Here is a 26,599-nt window from a genome sequence, read left to right on the forward strand (position 1 = left end):
CTCCCTTCCGGCGGAGCCGTTTTGGCGCGCGGAGCGGCAGGGCCGGGCCGGTCCCGCCATGTCCCGCCCGGAGCCGCCGCCCGCCGAGCCCGGCGCCGCCATCGAGCGGCTCTGCCAGGAGCTCAACCTGGACGCGGCCAGCGCCGCCGAGGCGCTGCGGGACTTCACGGCGCTGCGGGGCACCTACAGCCTGGAGGTGAGGGGGGCCGGGCCGGGCCGGGCGGGGCGGTGGCCGCTCGGCCCTGTCAGGGGCGGAGCGGGGCGAGCTCTCGCCGCGGGAGGTCCCCGGGAGGGCCGGGGCGAGGGTCCGCCCGTCCCCGGGGCGGCCTCCGCCCTCGGCTAAGGCTGCCCGCGTGCCCGTGCGTGTACATAAACACAAACACGCGTGTAACGCGCGGGGGGGGACGGGACGGGCGGCCCCCCTGGCTCCCGTGGCGGCCGGGCCCCCGCCGCCCCCCGCAGCTCGCTGCTTCCCGTGCCCCGGCAGGGCGAGGCGCTGCACTGGCTGGCCTGCGCCCTCTACGTCGCCTGCCGCAAGAGCCTGGTGCCCACCGTGGGGAGCGGCCTGATGGAGGGGAACGGCGTGTCGCTGACCAGGATCCTGCGCTCCGCCAGACTCAGGTGAACTTTCCCGGGCCGCTAATTACCGTGGTTAATTGCCGGCTGCACGGGCGCGGCGCCTGCTAATTCACCGCTCCGGCTGCTCGTGCCCGTACCCGCTGCTTTGCTCACGGCTCCAGGCGCCGCAAAATGCGTGTCCTGAGGTAACGGTACAAAAGCAATAAATCCTCTTTTGTTAAAAATGGAAATAGGATGCAAATACGTAATTTTCGACTTCAGGCCTTTGAAGAACCACCCGTGTCGGGCCAACAATTGTTCCACCCACGCCAGTTATTTCTTATTCCTTTTGTAGTTAATTGAAACACGAACAAGACCTCTGACTGTTCTGTTAGCAGTCCAGATAAGACTCCTGTCTGGCTCAGGATTTAGGCCAAATCGCTAGATCTGGCGTTGACAGTGACGTCGTACGGCGTTCTGGGAACACAGAGCTGTACGGTCACATAAATATTCACGTACCGCAGGGGGTTTCGGGCAGGCAGCTCCGCTTGGTGCCGTAGCTCTGACCCAAGATGACAGAGCTTGGAATGGTTTTTATTCTGCTTAAAGGCCTGTTCTCAGCTGAACTGCCAGAGGGGGGGTTGCCAATGTAATTACACCTACAGTTAATGGGGTTTTGTGCAGGTGACTCTGAAAGGCGTAGACTCTCGTTCGTGGTTTTGTCGGCACGCACAGAGCTGTGTGTGCTCTTTCCTTTCTACCCCTGCCCTAGCTGATGCAGCTGTGCTGGCAGCGCTTAAACAAAATCAGTGTTTCCATGCCTGTGCCTGAAAGAGTCAAGGAGAAAAACCAAAGTGATAAAAGGTGAAAAGCTTCCGATATATCGTTTGGGAGTCTATCAAAATAAATGGTAAACCTATACATTAATCAAATTAGTTCTTGAGAGGTAAATACGTTGCATTTTGGCTTTTTAAAAAAATCAGAATAAAGGAAGTTAGTTAAAGCTCAAAATAAAGCAGACTTTTCTTTTTGCTTTTAAGTTTAATTCAGTTTTTTAGCAAAATGAAGAAGTGGATGGACATGTCAAATCTACCACAGGAATTCCGAGAGAGAGTGGAGAGGCTGGAGAGAAATTTTGAAGTGTCAACTGTGATTTTCAAAAAGTTTGAACCAATATTTTTGGATATATTTCAAAACCCTTACGAAGAAACTTCTAAACCACAGCGAAGCAGGAAACAGAGGTATTTTTGAGATTTGGCATAACTTTTCCTCGGAAAGGACTGTACCTACTATAGATTTATGAAAATTAATGTCCTTATTTGTGTTTTAAAAAGTTATGTAAAGTTCCGAAGTGATGGGACCTCTTGTGGCCTTGATTCTGAAATGCAGCGAATACAGAAACATCGCTAATCTTGATGGGTTACGGGACGTATCCGCAGAGCTTTGCATCTGGTGGCTGTTTACGCAGGTCACTGTAACGCGCAGAATGTCGCTGTGTTGTGCGGAGAGGTACAGTGAGATGGTTTAACTTGATTAACAGTGAGACTGACACTTAAAACATTTAGCAGAAATAACTGAAGTAGCACAGGGATATTTTGTCTTGGCAAAGTGCTGGCTCAGGAAATGATACCGTGACGTAATCCCTCCGTACAAAGCAGCGTTATGTCCACAGTGACCGCTGCGTTACTGGATTTTTAACGGGGTTGCTAGATGAGCGGTAACACGCAAATGGAAGAAGGTTACAGCTGATGCACTCATTTTTATGACAAACTTAGTAACTGGTGGTGTCGTCTTCCGGACGCACACAGAACTTCGGCCTTAATTAAAGGAGCTTGTCCATATTCCTGCCGACTGTGTGGCTGTCTCTGTGACAGCTTTGCAGCGAGAGCGTGACCCTAATGATGAGGGAGCCGAGCTGGGCCCATGCGAGGTATTTTTGCCAGCTCACGTGTGTCCTCTGGATGTGGGGGGGGATAATTGTTCTTATAAAAGGCTCCAGCGTAGCTCCACATCTACAGGTAGAAGAGATGCGTCTGCTGGTACGGCTCTTCACGTGCGGCCGGTAGCTTTGTGGGCATCGCCGCATACTGGGAGGAATTTTGTCGGTGTGCTCTGTTAACGTTCCTTCGTTGGAGCAACGTTCATCAGTGTAACCACAGCTTCAGCTTCTCTGTGGGCTGCCTTGTGTAATGTCTTTCAGCTCTGTGGGTTTGGATAATCTCCACTCCAAACACAATTCAGCAGATGAGCTGTAATACAAGCTGTAGTTGCATATTTTGAAGGGATGACTGATGCTTTAGTAAAATATTTAGGAAAAAAATCACGGGAATTTATACACCCTTGGCATCTCACCGCCTGGAGCTGCAGGAGGATTCTGTTAGATGTGTGACACCAGCAAAGTCGCGTGTCCAGGGTCACAGGCCAAAGGCAGCCGTCGGCTCAGAAAAGGGCCAGAAGGTCGGGGATGCCGTGCAAAATGCTCCGTGGAGCAAGGTAGGAGACTGTCGGTTAGTGAAAGCTGAAATAAGGACAGGTAGCTTAGGTTGTGCTGTAGTGTGGAATTAAGATAGACAACAGCTCTGACTTATTTTGAGTAAGGAAACGGAATGAAATGCTTACTGTAAAACAAGCTTCAGCTTCCTAGAACTGAAGACTGATTTCTCCCCTCTTTTCCTCACTGATAGGCGGGTGCCGTGCAGCGTTAAAGATCTCTTCAACTTCTGCTGGACTCTCTTTGTGTACACTAAGGGTAGGCTTGCTTTTTTTAGCTGCGTGATTTGTATGCGTTCTGAGTTATGAACTACTTTTGTGTTGCTTGACGTGATGTGTTATCTCTTAAAGGTAATTTCCGTATGATTGGAGATGATTTAGTAAATTCCTATCATTTGCTTCTGTGCTGCTTGGACTTGATTTTTGCGAATGCCCTTTTGTGTCCAAATAGAAGAGATTTGCTAAATCCATCGTTTAAAGGTATGGTGGGGGATGGATTATTTAAAATCAAATATGCTTCGTTCTCTTGTTTCTTTTTAAGTGAAGTTGAAGGTTGGTTGTCTTTCCCCCTCCTCCCCCTTCTTGTTCCCAGGCTTACCACCGGACTTCCACGTGACAGAGATCAAAGCCTCGGAAGATCCTCCTTGCATCATTGCCACACTGTGTGAGCTGCATGATGGGCTTTTAGTAGAAGCAAAAGGAATAAAGGAACACTACTTTAAACCATACATTTCAAAACTATTTGATAGGAAGGTACATCTTACTAGTTGTAATAGTGCATGCTAGTGCTCAGATGAATGAGCTCAAGACCCTTTAAATCCTGCAGGTGCTGCAGGCAAGTGTGCTAATAGGCAGATGAACTTGGGCTGGGTCAGGGTTTCTTTGTATGTATGTTAGCAGGAGCAGAATGTACTCTCACTTTTAATGATGCGTGCTGTAAGGATCCCTGTGTTTTGGCTTTTTATGTCAGTGGAGAATCTTTGCTTTCCTTCCTTGGCAGTGTGAAACTGAATGGTGCACGATAATGTTTTCTTCAGGCAAATAAGTAATCTCATTGTGAAATAATTTTATACGGTAGCATGGGTCCTACTGCTTGTCCTGGGCTTGAGCAAAATTTGGAAGGAAGAGGTTGAGGTTGCAGGTGTACGAATTGTTCTGTCTGGTTTTGATCCTGGAATTTTTTTCCAAACTCTGTGGAAGTTTCTGTGTAGTCGTTCATCAGGTCAGTCCCTAACCTGCCAATGGAAGAGATGTTAAACAGCAGGACTGTTTCTGAGGAGTGAGTTTATCTAGAGCTTGGATGGAATTGGGCTTTGTCCTCATCTGTTTGTCTTGCTAATGGCATTGTAGTCCCTGGACTTTTTTTTTGCCTAGATCAAGTTATGCTCCTAAATCTCATTTCCTTTTTGGCTAAAGCCATCATGCCCTCAGACTGTTAGAGTTGGAACAGTTTTGATTTTATTATGTAAGATGTTTCTGCTTTTTATTCTTAGATCTTAAAAGGAGACTGTCTGTTGGATCTTTGCAATTTTACAGAAAATAAGTAAGTTACACCTTATGTTCTTAATCTTGGGGTTTGGTTCCATTTCTAAAATACAAGCCTTTGAATGCTACATCTCAGGTTTTCCTCTTGCTTTATTTTACCATAACCACGTCTGAAATGCTTTTTGGTTCTGAGGTGTGTCAGATGTCCAGGGTTCGGCTGCAGAGTTTCTTCCTTAATGTCAGGTATTACGGTGCTTGCCCTTATTTTCTGGCAACTGTAACCTTTGAGTAATCTAATGCAAATCAAATTCTTGACTCCGAAGTTCACGGATATGTTTCTATACACACCTCAAATATTACACTGGAGCAGGGAAGTCTTTAGATTCGTTTATCAGTCTGCAATCTGTGAATGCAACAGAAGTACTCAAAAGAAAAAGAAGCAACAATTGCAAAACCACAAAAAAGAGGTTGAGTGTTTCTGTGGGAGGCAAGTATAGTTGTTTCAGAAACTTTTAAAATTCACTTCTGAAAGCTAATTTAGGTGTGAAATATGAACAGCAGCTGCTTTGTTCTGGATCCCTTAAAGGAGTTTTTTTTGCCTTTTCCAAAAATACCTAATAATTTGGTTTTGCAAGGTGATTAAGTTGTTTGCTTTGAGAATTTTGAGCAAAGACTCAAAATGTAGATAATACTCAAATTTAGATATAAACCAGTGTTGCTGTGATCCATTTGAAGCAGTCAACTTCTCTTAGTATTTCTACTTAAAAATTAATAGTATTGCTTTAATAATGTGGAATGACACAGTAGTCCCTGTTCTTTTGTAAGTAGCTTGGCATGTAAAGGAAACTGGGACCCTCTCTGTTTCTTTGTCCAAACTTTTCATAGACCTTTACTTTTTCTAAAAAACCATGGGGAATGTGAACCTGTGATACAGTCAAGTTTCCTGCGGGATCACAGAACCACTTGCATCATGCATACATTGTTATCTTCCATTAGTATACATTCTTAAGTGGTAGCTTGAATTGCAGAGACGCTTTGCAGGCAAAAGACGTTTCATATAGCGTTCGTGTATCATGAAAAACGTACAGGCAGGATTTATCAATGCGAGCTGTTCCTAATTTTTATCTGAAAGTTTCATTCTGCTTCCCATGTTTAAGTTTAAAGCTTTGCACCCATCATGAGATTAAACATTCCTGGTTTTGCTTATTCCAGCTAATCCAACTGTAAATGAGAGATCTGTTTGGTGTCATATGGCACTGGTGATTTTTAAAAATTGAATCTAAGCGACTAGCTCTTAAATTTCCCTTCCTCTGTACCACTATGAAAATTGTGGGCTACTTAGCGGCAAAAGTAGAAGTCAAACGTAGCTAGAAATCAAATGCAACTGCCATTGATGTGCTTCATGCATGGAAAGATTTAACCTCTGATCGTTTGAGTACTTCCAAACTTTTATTTGCAACTAGGGTAGAAGCAAAGGTGGTTTTCCTCTTCTTACTGAGAGCCAAATGGTGGTGGTAACGTAGGAGGAAGAGTGGTGCCTGCAGTGGATCATCAAGGGAACAGGGGAGGGTTTAGGTATGGAGGGAGGCAGGGACGACAGCAGACAGATTCCCTGGGACGGTGAAGTTTTGTTTACAGGCAGCACTGCTGCTGAAAGCGTTAAACGCTTTGAACGTGTGTTGGCTTTGGTTTTGTACCTTAACTCCACTGGCACCTTTTTTGTTTCTTCAGCGGTTTAACCTTTGATATAAAACCTGGGCTTCTCTTTCAGCAAAGCACTGAATAAAGAGTACGAAGAGTACGTTCTGACAGTGGGTGACTTCGACGAGCGAGTTTTCCTAGGAGCAGATGCTGAAGAAGAAATCGGCACTCCTCGGAAATTTCCTGCAGTAGGGAAAACAGCAGCAAGAGCTCATGTGGAGTGTCATCTTCAGCAGCATTTTGAAAAGGTGATTCGTTTAACGTGTTGACCTCACTTGAAGTACTCCATTGAGTTTTTCCATCCTTGTATGCTGTTCAAATCACTGAGGTGACTTTGAATTTCTTGAACTTCTTCCTGAGAGGAAGGTGATGAATTCTGTTTGCAGGCCTCAGTGGATGCTGTCTTGCTAAGGAGAAATGGTGATGTCTTTTCCTGTGGAATTTAGTAAATAACTCTTCCTTAAACAGGATGAGAGCACTTTCACGTGTGTAGTCTGTTTTTGTCCAAGAAAAAAATCAGTAATTAGTTAAGACCTGAATATATAGCTCTTACAGTTTTGTTCAAACTTCATTTATACCCCAAAAGAATACCATGAAACCTTTACGCTGGATGAATTTGTTTTCCTGGTATTTCCTTTTTAGGACAGGAAAAGTCAACTTGCATACTCTTCTATGGAAAACAACGTTCAAGACATAAAACCCACCAAAGTCTAACTCTTTGTTACAAAAAAAAGCCTGTAAACAGAGTTAATGTTTCACTATGTTTAAAAATGTAAAATGTATTTAATGAAGTTGGTGTGTGGGAAAACACTTTGTAGACTTGGATAAGGTGAGAAAATGGTGCTGGCTGTGTGGAAGAGCCACGTGCTGTTTGACGTATATAAAATAAGAATACTTTTAACATGCTGGTGTAAATGAATTGTAAGGCTTAGCTTTTTCTCCCAAATATAAGTGTGCTTCATATTCAGGCAAATTAAAGACAGGGGTTTGTAATGAGTTTATCACTTTTGAAGTTCAGTTTCTGTAATATAATAATGACCCCATCGCAGGCTTACTCTTTCCTCGTTATTTGCCTTGTATCTTCAAAATGTAGTCTGTTCTAATAATTCAAACCCTAATACCTGATCGCATCACTTCCAGAAAGCAGGATACAAATAGGTCAGCGCAGTCGGCGCAGCTCCATCTGCTTAGCGCTACATCGTTCTTTGGATACAGGGAGGCTCTAGGCTCCAGGACAGCATTTCCCGAAGAACATTTTCCTGTCGCCGTCTCCTAGGCGGCTCTGCCACAAACTGCTTGTGTCACCCAGCTAACGCGGTCAGGGACTCTGAGTGGAAGCATATGCTTTCTCTGTCTTGCCCTGTGTTTTTCAATGTTCAAGTGAGCTTAAAAATTTACAGGTTTTAAGATTTAAAGTCTTGCTTTCCTATGTTTTAAAAAAAAAAAAAAAAAAAAAAAAACAAAAACCCAAAAAAACCCCAACCAAATTTCAAGTTAATTTTAGTCTGCCTGAAGATTTGTTATGTTTTGTATTTATGGAGTCCTGGGAAAACTTTAATTTTTAGTCAATTCTGAGATCACAGATTTGATGGTTGTCTTCAGGTAGCGTACTAGTGGTGTCATTTTAATCTTTGGAGTGATTTCACAGGAGATGCTCATTTGAAAGGTTTTTGAAACAGTTCTGTTGACTGATTTTGTTTATTATTTTTCTCTGACAGAAAAGGTCATTTGCACCTTCAACTCCACTGACTGGAAGAAGATACCTACGAGAAAAGGAAGCTGTCATCACTCCTGTTGCTTCAGCAACACAAAGCGTGAGCCGGTTGCAGAACATTGTGGCTGGATTGAAAAATGCACCAAGTGAACAACTCATAACTATTTTTGAGTAAGTATGTCCACTGCCACTGCTCTCGTTCAGATGGAATCTCATCTTTTCATGCTTGTGACTGCTTTCTTGCTCAAATTTGACTTTTTGCAGAATATTTTTGTCTGTGTTTCTGTATTTCTAGTTGAAAGATCTGTTTTCTAGGTGATCTTCTGGAGGAGATTGTCACCATGGTTGTATTAATGTAGCTTTAGTTTTTGCTAATGTTAATTTAGCTCTTTGCTTGAAAACCGCATGTTTGTTTAAATTTTAAGCAAGTATGGCTCATTTATTATGATTTACCAGTATCAAGTATTTGACCGTTGAACACAACCCCAGTCTTTCATGATCACCAGTTCTAGGACAGAGTCCCAGTTATATAAATCAGCCCATACTTTTGGACACACGACTGCATGATGGCTGTAGTGAAATGCGCATGAAAGTGTTGGTGCATAAGCAGATGAGTATAAACAAAATAGTTTATCGGTAAAAGGTAGGTCAGTGCTGCTTCATAGCTCATAAAAAGCAGTAATTTAATAGTAAACGCCTGTAAAGCTGTTGGGTGTTTGCCTAATGTCCATGCAAATTAAGGCCTTGCTGTATTACAGTGTAAGGACTCCAGATACTTTTTATTAATTAGAATGGACATTTTGTGTTGGCACTTAATTTTGAAGTGCAAAAGTAATGTTTTTTTAAAAGCAACCTTCATAAATAGGTGAAAAATACTACTTTATTTCTCATCTTTGGAGTTATGTATATATTGAAAGTTTTCCTAGCGCTTATTCTTAAAAGTTTACAAATACTCAGCAAGATGCATTTTTATTTTAAATGTTTCTCTGATTGTTTTTTTTTAAGGACTGTTTAATATTATTTATATCACACAATTAAAACATTAACGTGTCTGCAATCTCTAATAAAAAATGTGTGTGTTTGAGTAATAAACCAGTCTGTCAAGAGATGTAAATATTAAAATGGGGAAAATAATTGAGTAAGCCTCCGACAAGAAATGTGTTGAGTGCTTTACTCATCTGGAGATGAGCTCTGTCTGAGGGGAAATGGAAAGAGCTGTGTTTTGGACTATGTGTAATGTTCTATGCTTTTGAATATTTTCTCTTTCAAACTAAAATTCCTTGGAAACAAAGGGGTGTGTTTGGTGTCTGTTGTAGCATCCTTCCCTACTACCTTGCTCCTAGCAGGTATAGTTTTCTCCTGAGTGTGCTGCTGTAGCTCTTGCTTTCTCCTGCATTTGTTCCAAACCTACGTAGCCTCTCTTAACTCTGTTAGGAAAGGAAAAAAAGGAAGCAATATTTCTGTATCGTTTATGTTTTCCTCTGTTCTCTGTGGTAATACAGGTTATTGCCTGATGAAGAAAGCTCAGTATAACTAGCTTATCTTTTTATTTGGGTGGTATTTTTTGTTGGTTTTGAGGGAGTTTTGAAACTGGGTGCTTATTTATACAAACCAGGCTTTCTCTGTCTTTTTGCTTCAGGTCTTGTGCACGCAGCCCTTTGGAAAGCATTATAAGCAGAGTGAAAGAAATAGGCGAGACATTCTGTCGCAGCTATACTCAGTCAACACATGAACAGCCAGGATCTCACATAGGTATGGATGTGAAATGCATGGGATGTCTCAAGACACTAAACCAGGACAAATGAAATGCGTACATATGCTATCGTCTAAGTATGTGATACACTGGAGCTGGTTTTAACGCAGAATGTAGCCAGACAGAAAACTGTTGCTGTCAGACAGAAAACTGTTGCTGTCAGACAGAAAACTGTTGCTGTCAGACAGAAAACTGTTGCTGTCAGACAGAAAACTGTTGCTGTCAGACAGAAAACTGTTGCTGTCAGACAGAAAACTGTTGCTGTCAGACAGAAAACTGTTGCTGTCAGACAGAAAACTGTAAAGAATAAAACTTTATTACAGAGTAAAACCAAGGTTGCAGTTCAAAATGGGATAAGCAAGAAAGTGTTGAAACTATAGCAGCTCTTAAGAAAATTGTAAATTGTATTCATCTTAGATTTAAAATGTAAAGGAAACTGAATACAAATAGGAAAATTATTATTGCAACTGTCTGCAAAATTGCATCACTAGAAATATTAAAATACATAATCCTCTAACACATTCTAGAATTTTGTGCTATTCTTGCGACTAGTGGATTTCTGAACGTACTTTTTTATTTTCAAAGTTCATACATACACATGTACGCACACTATTTTCTTAGAGAAGGGCAAGTGCTGATCAATTTAGTCCAAAGACCATTTGTGCAAACAGCATTGGGCTTCATCTCTGTTGCTTTTAAATTTCAGATTTTGCTGTAAACAGATTAAAACTGGCAGAGATACTGTACTATAAAATCTTGGAGACTATAATAGTGCAAGAAACACGAAGACTACATGGGAAGGATCTGACTGTGAGTAAAGAACTGGTAAAAGAGGAGAGCACTTTCTGTAATCCTCTCTAGGGGGCTGTCTTCAGACAGTTCCAGGACGGAGCAGTCTGTCTATATTATGAATATTAAAAAAGGGGAAATATATGGCAGGTCCCTAAATATAGTTTTTACTGCTGTTAAAAATGGTCTAATTCTGGCATAACTAACAGTGTTAATTTGTGTTGCCTTCTAGAATCACGACTTCATGGACAGATAATTTTCATTCTCCTTTATCCGATTAACAGTGTCAATACCTGATGTTAGACAGCAATGCATTTACTCTGCTTTGTGATTCAGAATAAGGAGGCCAATGCATTTGGCTGCAGTATGAAAAACGTGATGGTTTTGGCACTGTTAGTCTACTTCTAGTCTTTACCATTCTAAACTTTCCTGTAGGAAGAGGAGATTGTGGAAGGTAGAGAAAAGCAGTAGCTCTTCTCTCCAGCGATAAGCTGTGTAGTATTAGTGCTGCAAAATTCAAACTTTCCTGGGAATTCCCGAACCTCAGATCACTGACACTTTTTGTAATCTCTTCAGGCACTCTTGGAACAAGATGTCTTTCACCGCTCTCTCATGGCATGCTGCTTGGAGATTGTGCTTTTTGCATATAGCTCACCTCGTACCTTTCCCTGGATCATTGAAGTTCTTGACCTCAGGCCATTCTATTTCTATAAGGTAAGCAAATAATGTCTTAGGACTGGATCTGTATTAAATGTGGCATGTTACTGGATTGGCAGTCGGAGAGGATGATGCTCTTCATAGGTAATCAAGTAGGAGAGGGACTGATGTTAATGTGTAATATGCCTATTCTAAATTCTGGCTGTCCTCAAATGTGTAAGGCCAGAGTTGAAGCTGAAATTTAAAGCAAGAAAAACCATTTTGTAAATGGTACTTAACTGTAATGTGCTGTTGATAAACTTTTAGTTATATGTGTTTTAGTTTTAGTAGACAAAGCATTCAAGCATATATTTTGGTGATATTTGTATTATTGACTGCAAGCTATGGTTCTGCTTATTAGTGATAAAATAGCAATAATATTCTTTGTTGCCTTTGGCTACTGCTACTTATCATAGGCTTGCTTTGTTAAATTTTGTTTTCTTCTGTTTTGTTTTATATAACAGAATGTAAAATCTCTTTTCCTGGGTGTTCTCTGTTTTTCCTCTGCTTTTAAACCTCATTCCCCTCTGCCTCCAGTGTAATTTCTGCTCTTTGACTTGCTTGATCCTTTTATCGTCTATCCGTATGCCTCCTAGTTTTACTAGATACCTAACAGCTTACTGTGGTTAGTCCTGAATAAATCAGAAGCAGTTCTGTTTAGACAATAACAACCACAAATTTGCCCTTTAGGAAAGCTGGTTTATATTCTGTTCTCCCTTCTTTCTTTAATCCTCAGATGTAGGGCAGCAGTGCAACTGAAACAAATCTGTCAATATTGCTGTGGCTGTTGGTAGCCTCCATCAATACCAGATGCACTGGTGCAGATCTAACTTTGTGGAACAGATTTATGTTTTATATGAATTTTCTTTGCTATTCAGTTTACATCGTTGTGGCACTCTTACTTGACAAAAAAATCACTGTCACACAGACTTCACACAAGAGAGCTGATATTTATTATTCTGCTTATGCCATTTGTAACTTTGTTCTTTGGGTGCTTAGTTTCTGTAGTTACAAATAAGTAAACACATCGGTAAGTCCTCCAGGGAAGATTTATGGCATTTGCATCTCTGGAGCTTTAGAAAAACAGCCTGTTTGTTCCTCTCTCAGAAATAACATAAATAAAACGGATCTCGCATTGGAGCACAGGGGTGGGGTATGATATTTCACGGGCCCTTTCAGCTCTTTCAACCCTGATTTGTATGTGTTAATGATTCTAGCCTTTTTCTTAAATGAAACTTTGAAACAGTTTCAACCCTTTTTGTTATGGGCCACTTTTTTGACAGGAAGGAGACCTTAAATGCTGGGGTTCTCACATATCCAGCCTAAGCAGAAATAACCTGCTTTTATTTTCTTCGGCGTGCTGCACGAGTGCTGGGCGTGCTTAGTGCTTTCAGTCTACGTGCTCAGTGATGGTGAGAGAGGGCCTTAAAAATACCCTGGGAATGAGTTGTTCTGCATTGACGGGACATCTGCTGTCCCTTCCCAACTCCCGGATTTGCCTTTGGGAAAGGGGGTTAAAAAAAGAGGGATCAGAAGAGCATTGGGGAAGATTGAGATGCAAGGAGGAGCCTGAAGCATTCTACATTGAAGAGAAGTTTCAAACAGGATCCTGAAACGAATAACGATTTGATAGCGTTAAGCATGAGTGATATGACTTTGCTTTTTTGCGCGTGTCTTGTTGCCATTAGGTAATCGAAGTTCTGATTCGGTCTGAGGAAGGACTTTCCAGAGACATGGTGAAGCACCTTAACAGCATTGAGGAACAAATTCTTGAGAGTCTCGCCTGGACGCGGGACTCCGCACTCTGGAATGCCCTCCAGGCCTCGGAAAACAAGGTTCCAACCTGTGAAGAAGTATGTTACCTGTTTTCCTTTTATTAGGAAATGCACATTCTTTTTCTTACTGTTGTTTCATACAGAAAACTGTTCAAATGAGACAATTGCTACAGAAAAATGTCTATTAATAGATTGGCACAAAGGAGGGAGATCTATTTGTTGTCTTACAGTGACATTTCTTATTTCTCAGGTAATATTTCCCAGTAATTTCGAAGCAAGCAATGGAGGAAGTGGGCTTGGGCATTTGCCTATGATGCCAATATCTCCTATAATCCATCCTCGAGTAAAAGAGGTTCGGACAGATCTTGGTGGGAGTTTAAGACGGGGTATGTTCAAGGTTTCTGATATGATTTAAATGTGTGAATTGGGGAAGAGGGGGTTTAGACTTCTTTATAATTGCAAAAAGCAGTCTTGAATCTGAATTAAGCATTCAGAATTGTGGAGTTTTGATCAAGGGAAAGTGTAGATGCATCTGGTGAAACCGTTGCTGTGTGTTACTGGCAGCAGACTTCAGTGGTGATGCTTCGCTTGTGAACTGGAGCTGGGTTTGCTGCTGTTTTGATGCAAGGGTTACTCTTGGGTGGGTTGTCATCTGACAGCTTATTGTCCTTTGCTATTCAGATTTTTTCAGGGTTTGGTTTTTTTATGTTCTCAGTGAGATTGACTGGATTTTAGGTAACTTTTTAATGGAATGACAGAGCTGCATTTATTCCTCCTTCCTACAGAACTTTTTTTGTAGGAGGAGAGGACAACACTGTCTGCAGTATTCTTTCCTCTGAAGAGCTGCCTTGTTTTTTGCAGATTCCCAGGTATCGCACGGAACTGCCTCTTGACAGTGAGGGTGAAGAGGCAGTGGCAGCACCGCTGTTGCTTTTTCATACTCCCCTGGTTAGGAATTGCTGCTTTTGTTGTATCCCAAACAGTAGTCCATAGGTTCTTGTGGTGCTGTGTGGACTGATTGGTGGTGTCATGTCGTCTTCTTTCGTGTTTGTCTGGCAAATTGTGTTACAAGACTGTTTGGTTTTTGTTGTTTTAAATGCTCATTAGGAAACAGATGTATAAGCAGTTGCTGTAGATGTTATGGTGAGTTGTTTGATGGAAGGGAAAGCAACTTGGAGATGGTGTCTTGTATATGGGTAGGACAGTGTGAGACTTTATTTTGTATATGAGAATCTGGTACCACCAAACGCTTCTCCTAACTTCAAATGGAAAATGGTGGGGATTGGAAATGTTTCTTTGCCCCCCTGGTACCAAGAAAACCATCCTGGCAGTTAGAAGTGAGGTCTCCAGTTAGTATTGCCTGGCCAGTTAGCCAGAAGGTTTCTGCTTCAAGGGAAATCGAAAACTGCTGTCACTGGTATCCTCGCAGGTGGCTAGCAAGCTTCAGAAATGCCAAAAGCCAGAGGAACAGAAGCCTATAAATTAATATTATGTACTTTGGTCTTATGCCTGGAGCAGAGTTTTGAAAGCAACAGAAAAGCCTGAGGGGAACTGGGGGTGGATGAGGGTGGAGGCTTCTGTCTGGCTTAGGTTAGAGAGTTTAAAAGCCAGAACGCATAGAAGACAGCACAGCCAGGGGATGTGGTCAGTGTTCCCGTAGAGGAATAGCACGTGCAAATATTGCTAATCTGCTAAACAGACTGGAGTAAGTGTCTGTAGTCCTGCATGTTCATCAGTCTCTGCAAATTAGCTTGGTTACTCTTGTCTTCTGTGTGGTGCCTGATTGTGAACCTGAGCTGTCTGGGATGACTACGAAATAAAAGGAGACAGGCTGTAGGTCTCGTTCATATCACACAGGAGCTGTGAGATCAGTTCTTAACTAGAAGTGACTTCTTGTACTCCGGTTTTGTGGTTTGAGGATTAGCCTTTTCCCCTCTGTGGAAAAGTATTCCTGTTAACCTGCTCCTCTTGATGCTGATTTTGGGGTGGGTTTTTTTTTCCTCCTTTGCATACTAGACATGCAGCCGCTGTCACCAATCTCTGTTCATGAGCGCTACAGTTCTCCTACAGCTGGAAGTGCGAAGAGAAGGCTCTTTGGAGATGACAGCCCCAAAGAAATGCAGGTGGAAAAAATTTTAACGGAAGGAACTAAGTTGACAATTGCTCCAGCTGCTGAAAATGCCTCGGTTCCTCCTGGCCAAACAGTACTGACCATGACAACAGCTGCAGTACCGGGAAAAACAGCACAGAAGGTTACTATCCCACTGCATGGTACGAATTCTTCCCATTTCTCTTCTTTACTAGATGTTTTGCTTGCTGTTAAGATCTGCTTAGACCGACCATGCATCTTGAACATTTTCTTTTTATAAGAACATGCATTGCTTTATTAAAAAAAAAAAAAAAAGAGCTTAGGTTTACATCTCTTCCCGTGGAGACATCTGATACCTGACAAGCATCCCAAGATTCCTCCTTGTGAACAAAGTTGTGAGTTCTTGCTTCTTCCAGTTACACCTCAGCACAGATGAAGCAATGCTTTGATTCTCAGCTCCAGTAATGATTTACTACTGTTTGTCTTAACTTTGGTCTATTATAATCTTAAAAGGCTCTGGAATTTTTGGATAAGGACTACATAGTAACATTAGCACACTAGAGGGGGATTTTTGTTTTGCTGAAGCTGGGAGATGTTTGAATATTTCTGAAAATGATACATGAGAAATTTAATTTAAAAATTGGGTCTCTAGATAAAATTAAACATCTCTACTTTTCATGTTTAAGGAGATTTTCAGCAAAAGAATTTGACTGCTGAGGAAAGTAATGAGAACTGTATATGATGTGCTGTCAGCTTTGCAGAGTAATAAAAAAAAAAGGGTTGCCCACCTCCCCCAAAAGAGTGAACACTGACTACAAAAATTGTGATTTCTTGTAAACTTTATACTTTCAGACAGTTTTAGAAATGATCGTTCACATTCATGGTCTTCCTTTAAGTGTTATCAGAAATGTAATTTTTAATCATTTCTGAAGGCTCTGAGGGACAGAGAGTCTTTTTAGCAGAGATGTCTCTAGTATGAAATGTTTGTGAATGAGTTTGATTTGCAATTTAACTCTGCAGCACAAGGGGAGCAAACAGTTTATTTCTGGCTGTGTATATCATCTCCAGGTATTGCAAATGAAATGGGTGGGATCACACTGATACCCATTTCGATGAATTTAGGTCAGCCATGTAAAATGGAGGCTCAGGCTCCCTGCCACCCTCAGGTCAGTCAAGCCCAAGAAGCGCATCTTTCATCAGCGAGCAAACCAAAGAAAACAGGATCCTTGGCACTGTTTTACAGAAAGGTAGGTGTCTTAGGAAGTCATGCTTGGCCTCTGCTCCTGGCCGTGCTGAAACTTGCCTATTTGTGCGGGTTTCGTTACCGTCCAGTCTTCACGTAATATTCCTTTTGTGTGAGTAGTTCTTATGCACCTGGGAGGAGAAGGGAAGAGATGTTAAGTGTTGCAGAGAATCCGATTTTCCCCCTTTCCCTCCCCATGAGATGTTTCATGGGTTTTTTTCTTTTAATTAGCAGCTTCTATAAATAACTACCGAAGAAATAGTGGTAGTTTTAATTTCTCTTGTCTTTTTACTGCCTCCCACATTTGCAAGGGTTAGACGTATCAGAAATGAGATTATCCTCCTGTGTCAAACCGTACTGGTTTTTCTGAGGTCTACCCAGTCATGCTGGTCCTGCTGGTATGGGGCCTCAGAAAGCAGTGATGAATAACACACTGTCTAAAAGTTTCTAGAAAGAGGGAAGGAACTTCTTGAAATAATGAAGGATTTAATGAATAAGTTAAGAACTGGGTGTGCTTCAGAGAAACTTCAGATTACTTGTTTCTAGTTGCTCTCACTTCCAACGGGGAGCATGTGAGGGCTCTTTGGAGGAGGCAGGGGTAACTTGCCTAAATGCCTGCAAAGAATATATGGCTAAATTTCTAAAAAAACATTAGAAAATTTTTTTTTTGCTGTTATTTTCTTACTAGAGAAGTTATTTTCAGAGGTTTTTCCCTTTTAGGGTATCTGTATTGTAAACCTAGAGAATTCTACGTTGAACAATCTTTGAGGTAAATCTTAATACAGAAACTGATTCCTGGAAACGCTTGTAAGCCACATCCTGTGTCTGAATTATTGGTTCTTTAATTTTGATAGTAACAGTCTATCTTTCTCTCTGAGAATGGATTAAGACTTGATTAGCCAGCTGCCAGGCGTGAACTTGGACTGCATTTTGGACGCTTTACTCTCAGTTGGGGAATACTTAGGCTGTAGCCCTCTATTTGACAAACCATGTGGTAGGCAACATATTCCTCTTAGTTATGAAGGAGACCTAAAATCTTCACTTAAATATGTCTTTAAATTTTGACCTATTTACCGTGATCATCATATTCAAAATGTTTGGGTTTTTTCCCTACTTTGCCGCCTTGTGAAAGGAAGTGAAAATGAAATGAACTCTTTCTGCTTTCCTACATAAAGAACGTGCCTAATTGCTATCCATGAAGCGAGAACTTCTGAAATCAATGGAAGAAGTGTAATGTGCACTTGATAGTTATTTCAGGATTTAAGACAGATTTTGGGGAATCAAAACGAAAAAAAAGTCATCAGCTTGCTAATCTAAGATTATACTTAATCATAATTAAAGTATGTCCCTTCTTTGTGCTTTTGGAAGTGTTCCATTATAGCGAGTGATAGACCATAGAAGCTGTAGTCATAATGTTTTTAACTGGATTTCCTCTAAGCATTAGAGATCCAACATCTGAACAGTTGCCAACTTTGTCTCTGAAGACATTGTCTTGGGCAGAGGGGGGGGAATTTTGCAGAAATGAACTATTCAAATATGGAACAGCTCTAGTTTGAGGACTTCCGCTTTTGCGGACTAGGTTAAGCTCATTTGGCTTGACTGTTTATTGTGGGGCTTTTTCTTCCAGGTTTACCATCTGGCAAGTGTGCGCTTGCGTGATCTGTGCTTAAAACTGGATGTTTCCAATGACTTGCGCAGGAAAATATGGACATGCTTTGAATTCACATTGGTTCATTGTGCTGACCTAATGAAGGACAGACATTTGGACCAGCTCCTCCTCTGTGCCTTTTATATCATGGCAAAGGTAACATGTAGTTTTGAGAAATTAAGGGAATTCTATGTCAATTGAAAATATAAATTGTGTTCACAGTTTACAATTTGATTGCTTTATTCACGTCATATTACTGGAGGGAAGGGAAAAGTCCTTCCAAGGAGTGGATGAAGTTCCAGTATATTTTTTCTTTGTTTTGCATAACTTTAAATATTCCCATCAACCAGCCAATTGGTTAAGAGAGGATTTTTCTTCTCTTCCTGAGCACATTTACAATGAGCACTGGTCAGCATAGGCAAAGCGGTGTGTGGTTTCATTGCCCCATATTTGTGTTTTCTATCCTGTTCGTCATCTTCAGAGTCTGTGTAATCTGAACTAACGACGCCAGAATATTATGCAGGTAAAAACCTACAGGAGCTTCCAGCCTTAGGTGTGGATGGAAAGTTTCTGTTCCACCAAAATCCTCTTAGCTTTTGAAAACTCAGGAATTGAGCTGGTTGCCTGTAACCCGTACTTCTTCATTTCTTATTCAATTTGCCAGTATTGATTTAAGATGTTATTGAGTTGGATTATGAAACTGGAATATTGGTTTGACTTAAACTTGAGAGCTGACAGTTACAACGGCCGTCAGCTCTGATTCAGACACGAGTTCAGGAAAGTGAAACTAAGCCTAGACTCCTCTAAGACTGGGGATGGATTACCTTTTCTTCTTGAAACAAATGAAGAGGAGCACCATCTGTGGAGGGGAAACTGATGTTCACATTGTGACTAGTTGTGCTCTTAACTGTAGCATAGCTTTGGCTCATCTGACATTGGTAGTGACAGCCGCAGAAAAGCAAAACCGTTGAATAGTCAGTGCTCTGTATTTTATCCTGTAGTTTGTCAGCTGGTTTTGGTTTTTTTCTAATCATCTTCTGAGTGCTGTCTCCAGTGGAATGTGAGACCTGACAATTTAGCCAGACTTTAATATGTTCTTTCCTAGCTCCTACTGCAAAAAATGTTGCTCATCTGCTATTAAAATTAGAGATGCATGGCTGAAAAACAAAGTGCTTTAACAAATGAGATATTTGAAGTACAAGAGAGCTGAAATGGCATGTGTGTATATACCTGCCTAGTGTTTTGTTCAGGATTTCCTCACTTTCTGTTAACAAAAGAGAAGGGATCCAGTTTCAAAATTTACAAATATATTTCCTCCTTTAATTTTTAGTGTCACTAGAAGAAAAGTCAGAAAAGGAATAATTCCTAAGCATCGCAAGGAACAAAAGTCTTTAGTAGCTAAGAAACAAGGAATGCCTGAACAAGAAAAACGCTTGGTTTTTCATATTCTCATCACTAAAATAATGTATTCATAGTAATACTCACAAAAAAGCTGTGTAGAGGGGAGCTAACTGAATAGACTGGACCTGAGCAGCCCGACCTTGCTGCTTGCACTTGGTCTTCAACAGCCTTTTCTTTTCCAGGTAACCAAAGAGGAAAGAACTTTTCAGGAGATAATGAAAAGTTACAGAAATCAGCCACAAGCAAACAGCCACGTGAGTAAATAGTACTGCCTTTCCTTTGTAAACATCTCAGATCGAGGTGGCTTTTCAAATGTGTATTCTGAGAAGGGAAAAGTCAAATCCTCGTCAGTGTTATAGTCATTCTTAGACAGATTTCATCTAGTCTTCTGACTTCCTTGTTTTCCTTGACAAGAGTGTTTTTCCCCGGTGTCCTGTAGGTTTATAGGAGTGTCTTGTTGAGAAATATTTCTGCCGATGTCCTATTGGACAAAAATGCAAACCAAGATGTGGAGATGGCAGAAGGTAGGTACAGCAGAGTAATCTACTGTTTCTAAAAATGTACTTGTGGGATTTTAAGGCTGAACTGTCAAGTCATAAGGAGAAGTGAAGCAAATTTTAGTTTTAAATGTATTAAAGAAAAATAAATGTGAAAAAGAAACCATCTTGTCAGTAGCCCTCACATGTGTTGGATATGGAAAATACTCTTCCTAGGTGGAAAAATTGTTTAATTTTGTTCTTAAATTTGGTTGCTTGAGGTTTCCTTAGTATGTCAGTGATACTGTAGTTCTTCTTGGACAGCAGCTCTGGTTAAGAAAGAGGAACAGTACCTGGAATAGTATGACAGGTGTTTTTTCTTAATATCACCTATCCTGAAGGCTTAAATAGGGAGAACTTGTTTCAGAAAATGGTGACACTAAGACCACCATTTTCTTATATTCAGGTTTCTTTTAAATAGCTGATATTTTCTTTGCTCTGGGTTAGAAGAGAAAAGGGATAAGAGTAGTATTTGAGAAAAGCATGAAAATTGTGCCCTGCCCGTTTTTAGTGACGTGTCAGGAAATGGAGAGATCACAAGCCCACGTATGAACCCATGAGCAGAGCAGATCTGCAGCCAGCATGCACGCAGAAATGTAGAGGACTCTTCTGGATGGTAAATTCCCACTGTGGGCAGGGTTCAACTGCTTGCATGAGTATTAGAGCCATTTTTAAATGCCTTTTGAGGATTCCACTGGGGTCCAGGAAAGTGCTGCTCTCCTGTAGGGTCAGCATCGTCTCTAGCAGCTCCACAGTTCTTGGATGTCCTGGGGCATCCCTAGTGGTGCTGGGCTCCACTGTTTTGTCAAACACGTATACTTGGTTACAAAGTTCTTCAGTTATTTTTCCTGCCAGACTTTTTCTTCAGTTAATAGACTTGGGTCTCCTTTATCAAGTATTATCTCCCACTCTTTTGACACCAGCTTACAGGAACGTGTGCTTGTGTTGGCACACAAGGCAGACACACTAAGGAGTCCCACCTATGGGTGTCAGCTGGAGCTTTGATGTTTATCTTGTAGTGCACTTATTGCAAGAGGCTTTATTCTGTGTTGCCCTGGTTTGCTTGGCAGCAAACAGTACAGAGGATGAAACAGAGAAGGTTGTATTCAGTGGCGGTCCAGCTTAATTAGGGAAGAGAGAACATTAACAGAAATAGACTTGCTGTGTGGCTGCAGCTTTTTCCACTGAAGAGCTGTTTCATAATACGCCTGAACAAGTGGTGTCATGGCTTCCTCGCAGCAGACACGAGTTGAGGACAAAGCTGCTATTTGCCAGCTGATCACTAGAAACTTTCACAGAAGCTAAAAGCTGGGAGTTGTCAGACTGCTTAAAACTTAGTTTTAGGATCAACAAATGACTTTGTACCACTCCCCAAAATAAGCATGGCAAAAGGGATCAGTTGTGTTACAAATTTTTGCTACAGCTATTTCCAAGTTTGGAATAAAGATTTACTTTAGCCTTTTTAGCCATAACCCACTAGATTGCTAGCAGCGATTTGTAGCTCTTCCTAACGTTCATAACCACCTACAGCACACCCTGCTCCTGTCTGAAGCACACTTCTTGAATTTGTCTCATTAACTGGTCGATTTATGGACAAGTTCTTGTTAGTTGGATATATTGTAAGTTGGAATTGGAAGCTCCCAGTTTGCTGATACTGTTTCTGAAATCTGAAGCTGTCTCTTATTGTTAGACTCATCTGTGAAAACTGGCAGTTCCTCAGGACGATCAGCAGCAGAGAACTCCAGGGAGTTGGGAACTGAGGAGAGAGGAGATCTTATTAAATTTTACAACGCAGTCTATGTAGGAAGAGTAAAATCATTTGCACTGAAGTATGATATCACAAACCAGGATCATGTAGTAAGTAAAGTATTTTGGAATTTTGCTGTATCTAATAATCGGACACAGAGTTGTTTTTCCCGACAGTTAAACATAAGCCAATAACTTTGTTCTATTGTTCATCTGGTGTGGTTACAGAAGTCAAACAGTTGTAGGTAATAGTACGAGGACTTACTTTAACAGCCTGTAATGGCACGAGGACTTGCTTTAACAGCTTTTTCAAGAGGGCGGGTGCAGTTCCATTTGCAACCCCAGTTTCAGCTTCTTTATATCAATGCAACACCCATTTGCTCAGATGCCTGTGGAACATCTGTGTAATGCATCTGGAAAATAAATTTGTTCTGTTTGGTGGATACTTGATCTATTGTTTAACCATTACATGACAAAAATCTTCTAATAGACAACCTGGGAGTGTATTAATCTTTCCTTCTGTGAAGTTACTGCTCTTCAATATCTTCTGATTCAGCTCCTGTCCAAACTTGTCCTCTCTTGCAGATGGAAGCCCCTCCCTTGTCCCCATTCCCCAACATTAAGCATCAGCCAGTGTCTCCTCGACGGATTTCACAACAGCACTCTGTTTATGTTTCACCTCACAAGAATGGCGCCTGCTTGACCCCTCGAACTGCACTACTGTATAAATTTAACGGCAGCCCTTCCAAGGTAGAAAGCCAGAAGGTTGAAAGGGGTCAGTTTGAGGGGGGGTCAATTAATCGCCTAATTAGGATGCGTTCTAATACAGTGAAGTTTCATTGAACTAGTCTCAGTTTGTGGTGAAGGGTAGAATTCTTTATGTGGAATCAATCCATCACTCAGCAAGTTCTTGTTCTCAGATAATTAAAAACCAGAGCAAGTTTGAAATGGAGTTGTAGTAACTCATGATTTTTTTATCTTATTCGCAGAGTTTGAAGGACATCAACAATATGATAAAACAAGGTGAACACAGGAGTAAGAAACGAGCAATAACAATTGACAGTGACACTGAATCCCCTACAAAGAGACTCTGCCAGGAAAATGATGATGTTCTACTTAAACGTCTCCAGGATGTTGTCAGCGAAAGAGCAAATCATTAAAACTGCCAGTTTTCTGCAGGATCTAAAAGCTGTGAAGCTGGATACAGCTGTTGTGCTATTTATTTCTTGCTTTTGTATACAGATAACTGCCAAGTTTCTTTAACATTGAACTCTTACCTGACTTCCACAGGATGCAGCAAGCAAGGGTTAAGCAGTAAATGCCAGAGAATGAGAGGTGGTGACGATCTTCATTCCCAAGGGCCGTGCTGTGCTATGTTTGAGCTGTGTTAGCAAAAGAACGTTCTGTAGAAAGCCATATTGGATGTTCTCAAGCCTAATTTAGAGCATTGCAAGTTCTGAGTGTAACTCAGCTTCTAGTAATATTGGGTTTACTTTTGGAATAAGAATGATAAGAAAATGAGTGAAGCCAGTTAAGTTTCCTCAAACTTTTGGTGTTTGGGGAAGAAACTTGAAAAGTGCCTTATTTTAAAAGAATGTAGAATTTTATGCATTATTTTACTGTGGAGTAACTGGAGTGGAGAAAAAAATCAATTGTTTAGCCTTGGGAAGAGCTGAGCAGTTTTGAACTGTAGGATTTGTGCTGTGCTCCATCTCCTGTCAGAACTTCAGTAAAAGTGTATGTTACGACGTGAATCAGAGCGCTGTTGCAATAACAAAGGCAATAATCAAAAAGTACAAATAGGAGTGACTTAAACTGGACACTGACATCTGAGAAAGCACTGAGAAGCAGTTCAGTGAGTCTGAATTACCTTCCTGTTGAGCCGGTGAACGCTGCCACGAGAGCTGCTGCTCTCCCGTTGGGAGCCTGATAGCAGCCCTGCTGTAGAAGCTGTTCATACGTGTTGCGGCTTCCCCATGAAGAAGTACGAGCTGGTTACAGTTGGAAAACAGCTGGGGCTTTGGCCATCTTCCAGCTGTTCAAATGCACAAATTCATTTAACAAATCGTATCTCTTCATTTTATTTTTTCCTGAAGATCCTAGCCTCTTGTGTAGTATCTACACTGAATGTAAGCCCATCAGATAAGGCGTGTTTGTATATATGGGGTTTTATAGCTATTAAATGCTTGGATTCATTGGAAATGTATACATTCCAGCATCCAGTTCTTGTAACTAAGTTTTTAACGCTGAGGGATTTGGTAGGGTTTATTTTACCAAAATGGAGAAAAGTCAAGGTTTGTTCATTACTGTAAATCAGTAGCTTGATCTTATTTCATAATTGCATTTAAGATTAGAGCCATAAGAGAAACTTCTCAGCACTGTATTTTTTCAGTTTATATGTATATTGAACTGAAAAAAATTAATAATTACATAGGACTTGTTTAAAGAGCTCTGTTCACTTCATTGGTTTGTTTAGTATGTGCTGTGAGATCTGCAGTACCACAGTTCCAGGGAAGAACACTGTGGTGATTTCGAGCAGTCTCAGCTCAAGAATCTGGCCAGCAATGATGGAAGAATAATGTATTTAAAAGTGTACATGTGCAGGGGCCCTACTCAGCAGTGAGTAGAAAGTTTACAAAGTCTGCAGTTTGCTTTTGAGTTATTAACTACTTAAATATTTGATTTTTTTTTACTTTCAAAAAAAAGGTGCTTATTTCTGAAAGGTGTGACCATAGAGAGCTGCGGTATGAGGAAGTGGCCATGGAGTGGACTAGGTTTCGTGTAATTTTATTCAGATCTTGAGACAAAAAGTACAACAGAAACAACCTTTCTGTCCCGATCTGCTCATTGGTGCTGTTACAACTGCAACCATTCAATGTATATGCTCCAGTCCCCTGTTGGGGGAGAAATGGGGAATTCTGGTTTAGCTTTCAGAATCTGCTTTATTTCCATGGAAGATTGCAGCCTTTTGGATAAGAAACCTAGGATCAGGCTTAACAGCCAGTCTTTCAGCAGTATTGTGCGACAAGAGTTTTATTGATTTGGTTTTAATTCAGCATCATATGCAGATCTCTCGCGTATCTGCTAACCACACTGCTACTGTATTCTCTGAAACTGTAGAAGACTGATGGTGCTAAAATCCTTACTAGTTGTCATTAGGTGTAGTGGTTTTCATTAGAAAAATGAATGTACTACAACTGGATGCAGTTTGGATTTTTTTCACCTTTTTAGGTGATGATACAAAAAATATTTTTGGGCTTGTTGAACAGCTAAAACAATAGCTTATATGAACATTTTGTAACGGTTTCAAAGTGCCTTCAGGTGTAAATATGTATTTTATAATAAACAATTTAAAAGTATTTTAACCTGCAGTCTTTCTGTGGTAATTCATTACACAATGCTTTCTGTCTGCATTTTCTGTAATGTCAAAGACCTTAATCATTTTTATACTCCCTCAGATTCCTTTGGGTTTTCTTTCAGTTTAAGTCCATTGTCTTTCAAGTGATCTGCCTGCAGTGTCCTCCTGAGGTTCCTGTACTGTTTGCATTTCGGTCAGATGCAGTTTCTGGGAGGAGAAGGTGAGTAATACATTGCATGAAGCAAACAAAAAAAACACTGAAAAGGAGAAAATCCTGGAGCGGTAGGCGACGTGCCCGCAGAGGGAGGGTGGCTGTTGGACTCCCCGTTCTCGGCCTCCCAGCGCTGCGGCAGCGTGCTGCTGCTGCCTGCCCTCCTCCCAGGTGTGCATGTGTGTTCAAAACCAGCTTCGGGCGGGTTCAGATCTGTACCCGCTGGCTTTGTCACTGCAGATAAGCAGAAAGCTGGCATGAACTCAGACGTTTTTAAATGGCTTTTGTCATGCATCTGTTCTAAGGGGAGGAAAAGAGCCCGATTTGTGCAGATTCAGTTGTAATAACTTTTTTGAGACCGGAGCTTTAGTTTTAAAAGACCATAGTTACCAACCCAAAGGGATGCTGAGGGGCAAAGCTGTGAAAATGTGGCTGGCTTTTCTCTTTGTAACCTTCCTCTCGCAGGTAAGACTGCCAGCGAGGGAAAGCAGCACGGGCAGCGTGAAGTGAGAGATGAGGCAATTGTGTCCCAAGTCTGGCAAACTGCGTGCTGTCTGCTAGGACAGTGCTTTTCCCCAGCCAGATGGATTTTCAGTAATTCTCCAACTGGAAATACCACCTCCTTAACTCTGCTTGAACTTGATTCAGACCTTCCATGTTTACTACAGGTCAGTTTTCCAGAGAGTCAGAGGAGGAAAGGTTTAATAACCTTGCCTTTAACACCACTGGGAGAACCATAAATCTGCTGGCACTTTACATACAAGCAGTATGTTAATAATTAGGTTGCCACATCCCAAGTGGTGGTGTAAGATATGGCCTCAAGAAAATTTGTGGTTAGAGTGCAATTAAGCAGTGTGGGAAATTGAAACTGATTTTTATATTTAGTTTCCTGTTAGGAAATACTCTTATGTTCTTGTCCTGTGACTCAAGGAGGGTTTGTTTTTTATTTGATATCTGAGGAGCAGTAAAACGAAACTGGGGACACAAAAGGAGGTGCTATGAAGGAACTGAAAGTGTGTAAGTGCTGGGATCTCAGATGAGAGCAGCTGAGCATGTCTAAATCTGTCTCAAGGCCAAAGAAACTGAGTTTACTGTAATCTCTGAAGTTTACAATAAGCATATACCTCATCACCCCTGTAGCAGTTCTTGAAAAACAGGTGTCAGATGAACACGATGCCAAACTCTAAAACTTTTCAACTTCCTCAAATGACCAAAGTGCTTTGACAGGTGAGTCAGAGGTGGATTAGGCTTGCACTTCCCAACCCATGGCAGCTGGAGCTTGCGGCTGCCCCGCTCCACCTGAGCAGGAAAGCGGGGCCGAGCTGATGGGCACGGGGCTCTCGTGGTGCCTTGTCTCAAAGGTTAGTACACCTGAGTAACTGGGAACCGTTGGTGTAAGAGACACA

General features: G+C 41.3%; 1 protein-coding gene across 1 annotated transcript; it reads left to right on the top strand.

The window, feature by feature from the left end:
- On the top strand, positions 1–24,995 carry RBL1 (RB transcriptional corepressor like 1). Its single transcript, XM_075768312.1, has 23 exons — positions 1–196; positions 488–621; positions 1,599–1,799; positions 3,243–3,307; positions 3,400–3,528; positions 3,641–3,801; positions 4,542–4,591; positions 6,305–6,482; positions 7,953–8,119; positions 9,588–9,700; positions 10,408–10,511; positions 11,067–11,204; positions 12,875–13,039; positions 13,212–13,347; positions 14,978–15,232; positions 16,173–16,297; positions 17,921–18,097; positions 19,525–19,596; positions 19,782–19,866; positions 21,569–21,735; positions 22,210–22,374; positions 22,614–24,368; positions 24,444–24,995. The coding sequence occupies exons 1-22, from the start codon at positions 59–61 to the stop codon at positions 22,782–22,784; spliced, it is 3,096 nt and encodes a 1,031-aa protein (XP_075624427.1). The 5' UTR covers positions 1–58; the 3' UTR covers positions 22,785–24,368; positions 24,444–24,995.
- Positions 24,996–26,599: the final 1,604 nt, after the last annotated feature.

The sequence above is a fragment of the Balearica regulorum genome, chromosome 16 (assembly GCF_011004875.1).
Source record: "Balearica regulorum gibbericeps isolate bBalReg1 chromosome 16, bBalReg1.pri, whole genome shotgun sequence".
Classification (NCBI taxonomy): domain Eukaryota; kingdom Metazoa; phylum Chordata; class Aves; order Gruiformes; family Gruidae; genus Balearica; species Balearica regulorum.

Coding starts and splice junctions, on each gene's coding strand:
- RBL1 (XM_075768312.1), top strand. CDS start 59: ATGTCCCGCCCGGAGCCGCCGCCCGCCGAGCCCGGCGCCGCCATCGAG. Junction 3,529..3,640: donor GCTAAATCCATCGTTTAAAG/GTATGGTGGGGG, acceptor TCTTGTTCCCAG/GCTTACCACCGGACTTCCAC. Junction 18,098..19,524: donor CCTTTTATATCATGGCAAAG/GTAACATGTAGT, acceptor TTTCTTTTCCAG/GTAACCAAAGAGGAAAGAAC.